The sequence below is a fragment of the Myripristis murdjan genome, chromosome 17 (assembly GCF_902150065.1).
Source record: "Myripristis murdjan chromosome 17, fMyrMur1.1, whole genome shotgun sequence".
In the NCBI taxonomy this organism is placed as follows: Eukaryota; Metazoa; Chordata; class Actinopteri; order Holocentriformes; family Holocentridae; genus Myripristis; species Myripristis murdjan.
This window is the reverse complement of record NC_043996.1, coordinates 33,738,532-33,743,134: the sequence shown is the minus strand read 5'-3', so window position 1 is coordinate 33,743,134 and position 4,603 is coordinate 33,738,532. Positions and strand designations below refer to the sequence as shown.

Here is a 4,603-nt window from a genome sequence, read left to right as displayed (position 1 = left end):
GCAAAACACAATATATTCAAAAATGGAGCCTCTGGCCCCGCCTACAAATGGTTAGAAAAGAGCATCACATGAAACAAGTTGCTCAGAGTGAACAAGTGGTTAAAGAGCTTCATCAGTACGAGGGGAAGGACAGACTGAACAAAGACTTTAACTGTCAAAGTAGAAAAGAAGAAAAAAGAATTCCCATAGTGGTGTTTAAAACATGAAAGACTTGGTTTTTAAGATGGTGGCTCTGAGCTTCAGTGTGTTTTCACCTTTGTTTCTGACCATACTGTCAGGTATGTCAAACAACATTTTCAGAAAAACATTCACATTCCACTGGCGTTGTTTTACTGCTAAAAATGTCAAGAACCAAGAAGTAACAGTTATCTCTTCCTTCAGGTGTCAGCTGTGAAGATCTCACTCCACTCAAGAAAGAAGAGTTCAGTTTAGAAGGCAGCAAAGTTACTCTGTCATACAAATACAACAAAACTGCAACATCTTTTGATTACTTCTTCTGGTATCGACAAGATCCAGGAAAACCACCAGAATTCCTCCTGATGATCACAGGAATTGAAAAGTCAGCAGTGATTCTCAAATCAGACCCAAGGATTTCTACTAAACTGTCTGAAGACAAGCGTGGTGTGGATCTGGAGATCTCCTCTGCTGCAGTGGCACACTCTGCTCTGTACTACTGTGCTGTGAAGCCCACAGTGACAGGAAACACACAGTCTCTGTACAAAAACCTGAAAAGCTGCTGGAAGCCTGTTTCCCACATCCTGTTCCACTTTCCTCCTCCACTAGAGGGCGACATGACCCAGCAGGCATTGCTCTGTTGTTGCCCTGTTGGACCATTCTGTCATTAAAAACTGCTGCCATGAAGAGAACAACTCTCACACTGAATGCTGAACATCAGCTAGTTTCTCCTGTTGCTTTAGACCTTGTTGTAGAGATGGAACACTGGCTGTGGATTATTCTTGCTGCACTTCTCTTTGGTATGATAGACAGCATCACACTTTGATCCACCTGTTTCTAGCAATATAGAAAGCTTTCTCCAGCTCATCAAGCTCTATTTGTTGTTGATGTGCAGATTCCACAGGAGCAGAACATGGCATATCTGCTGTCATTTGTTAGCTTGGAGATAACTCCCTGTATGCTACAGGCTGACATCAGACAGCAGGCAGTGAAAAGCCACACTCATCTACATGTCTGTGTCAAGCAGTCATGCACAAACTAGTCATGTTGTGATCTCAGCTCCAGTCAACTATCTCAACTCTTGAGCTGCTGCTGGCCATAGAGTAACACTGGACACTGGACATTTTCCACTGTCTTCTCCTCTCAGCCTCATGGACAATGTTAGTCTAATGGCTTGATTTTCTCCACTTTTTCCAGGGCTAACAGCTGCAGACGACGTCTCTCCTGTACAAGATGAAGTCAGTGGGACAGAGGGGCAATCTGTCACACTCACCTGCTCCTATCAAACCAGTGACCAGTATATAAGACTTCACTGGTACAAACATCAGTCTGACCAGGCTCCTCAGTTTATACTCTGGAAAGGAGCCAAGTCATGGAGTGGTGTTGAACATATTCCTAATAATCGTTATGGATCCAGAACAAGCGACACATCCACTGAACTCACCATAACAGGCCTAACCCTGGCAGACACAGCTCTCTACTACTGTGCTCTAGACACACAGTGATAGAAAGTCTACAAGAGGCTGTACAAAAACCTGAACACAGATATCTCACTATTCTTCAAAGAGGAGGGAAGTGGAATTCAAACCACAGCTTCATATCAGATGGATTGTGGGAACTCATGCTTTATCAGAGCCACTGTGGTTCCAGCTGCTAATCAAACACTGTGGGAGGAGTCACATGCTCAGCAAATACACAGCAATGACTAATCAGCTGGATGATGGTACAAACACGATCAAAAGAAAACCACCAGAAAAACAAACCATCAGGTTTGCTCCTCCTCCTGGATTCTTCTGGACTCTGACAACATTTCCTCCGGATCCAGAACGAAGATCCAAAATGTGTCAAGAGCAGCAAAGTCACACATCAGAACAGATGATGGAATCAACATTTCTGTCAATCCTTCCTGTTCATCATTCATACTGGAGCATACTGACTTCATGATGATCATCTGCTCCATCATTTTATTGTGTGTGCTGTGTGGTGAAAATGTATTGACAAAAAACAAACAACAGTAAACAAAGGCTGTGATTGTAGTTTTAGTGTTTCATGCTAAATATGTCTTTCAAATTTTAATCATTGATTAACAGAATGATGTTAGTGAAAACACAATACTCAAAGAAACCACTTAAAAAGTTTTAACAAATGTGGTCTTTTTTCTATTTCAATTTATTTACTTTTAACTCATCACATTATCATACGTGTATGGTTTTTGTTGTTGCTGTTGCTCATTTTATTATTTTAGGCCAAAGAAATCATTGCAATTCCATTCCTGGTTGTTAAACTCAGTCTAAACGAAACTCAAAATAAATCAAACACTCCGTGTTATGGACCACCATTTGATCCTTCTTTTTTGCCAGGTGCCTTACACCAACTTCAAGTCACAACTGAAATTTTGTCACATGTCAAACAAAATGATATCCTGTATTCATCACTTTACTGATGCCACAGTTAGAAATGAGCCAGGGTTTATTGTGCAGAGCCAGGGAGAGGCAGCATCACACAACAGGTTTCCTCTTGTACATTTAGAAGTGCAGTCTGTTCACTGTGATCTCTGTGCTTACTGAGCATGCTCAGTAGGACAAGGACCAATGAGAGCAGTTTCTAACTCACTGAGACTTCATATCAACCATGGAGCCACAGTGGACCAGCAGAGTTTTACCTGTCCTCTTTACTGCAGTATTTGTTGGTCAACAGATTTTCTCATCATCTTCATTGTAGCCCTGGCACAAAGTAGATGATTCTGCAGTTTATATTTTGCTTTGACTGTGGCGCCTCCTACTGGTTTCATCTGTAAAACCTACAGATGCACTGTGATGGAAAGCCTGTCAAGAGGAGGAGCACAGTCATGAACACATGATGAAGAGACTTTTGTGTCAGTCCCATCCAGTAAAATTATTACTGCTCAACATCACTGAGTCAGCAATGTTGACTCTCTGCTCACTGATCTCATTCTGCATGTTATGGGGTAAGAACATGTTCCACCACATTCACATATTTGGTTTGTTAACTTGTTGGAAAACATCTTGCACCAACTTTAAACCAAATTTCCACCAGACCACATGAACATCTTATGAACTAACATTATCACAACGTTTTACAAAATACAAACTTTCAAAACAAAGTTGCTGGCATACAGAATGAGTTGATGTAACTCTGAAAAGACTTTTAGATTCAAGATGATTGAATTCCCTCAAACGTTTCATTCCAGGTCAAAGTGTTGGAGACACCATCACACCAGAGAAGGATGCTGAACAAGCCGCTGAGGGCAGTAAAGTGAAGCTCTCCTGCAGATACAGCAGCTCTCAAGTTTACAGTCTGTTATGGTACCGCCAGTATCCTGGATCAGCCCCCCAGTTCCTCATACTGGAAAACTCAGGAGTCGTAAATAATCCCATACCAGGACTGAGCATCCAACACGTCAAAGAGCAGAGTCGTGTGGATCTGGAGATCTCCTCTGTTGAAGTGACAGACTCTGCTCTGTACTACTGTGCTGTGCGGCCCACAGTGACAGGAAACACACAGTCTCTGTACAAAAACCTCTGGAGAACTTTAAAAACGCCCATGACAGCAGCAATGGCATTTGAAGGGGAGGAACCATCAGGAAACACAAGGGGCTGAATAGTGACAGGAAGCTACAGAAAGACCAGGGAACTAGCAGCTCTTCATTTTACACTTTGTTCTTCTGTCATTCAAAATGTTGTCATTTTACTTTCTGTTACTGGTGTGTATTATTAAAGGTAAGACACACTTCAAATCACTTGGTAAACAAACAAAATGTCAAATGAAACTAATTCTTCATGAGTCTGGTTTGGTTGCAGCTGATTAACCCAGTATGTCAAATGTAACCTGGTTCTTTGATTAAATCCATGACTGAGAGTCAAATCTGTTTTTGCAGATGCTGATTGTGGAGATCTCACTCCTGTCAAGGATGAAGAGTTCAGTTTGGAAGGCAGCAACGTTACTCTGTCATACAAATATTCAGAGAAAGCAGCTGCTGATGATTTCTTCTTCTGGTATCGTCAAGATCCAGAAAAACCACCAGAATTTCTTCTGTCCACTGCAGGATTTAAAGAGTCAGCAGACCCAAGGATTTCTACTAAACTGTCTGAAGACAAGCGTGGTGTGGATCTGGAGATCTCCTCTGCTGCAGTGACACACTCTGCTCTGTACTACTGTGCTGTGAAGCCCACAGTGACAGGAAACACACAGTCTCTGTACAAAAACCTGAAAAGCTGCTGGAAGCCTGTTTCCCACATCCTGTTCCACGTTCCTCCTCCACTAGAGGGCGACATGACCCAGCAGGCGTTGCTCTGCTGTTGCCCTGTTGGACCATTCTGTCATTAAAAACTGCTGCCATGAAGAGAACAACTCTCACACTGAATGCTGAACATCAGCTAGTTTCTCCTGTTGCTTTAGACCTTGTTGT

The 4,603-nt window shown here is 42.3% G+C and overlaps 1 gene segment (V, D, J or C); it reads left to right on the top strand.

The window, feature by feature from the left end:
• Positions 1 to 223: 223 nt before the first annotated feature.
• Positions 224 to 4,359, top strand: LOC115375387 (T cell receptor alpha variable 39-like; the record flags this gene model as incomplete). The annotated part of the segment is given in 3 exon segments: positions 224 to 278; positions 382 to 644; positions 4,294 to 4,359. Coding segments are annotated over 3 exon segments (384 nt in total), but the record flags the coding sequence as incomplete, so codon positions are not given.
• Between the last annotated feature and the right edge of the window lie 244 nt (positions 4,360 to 4,603).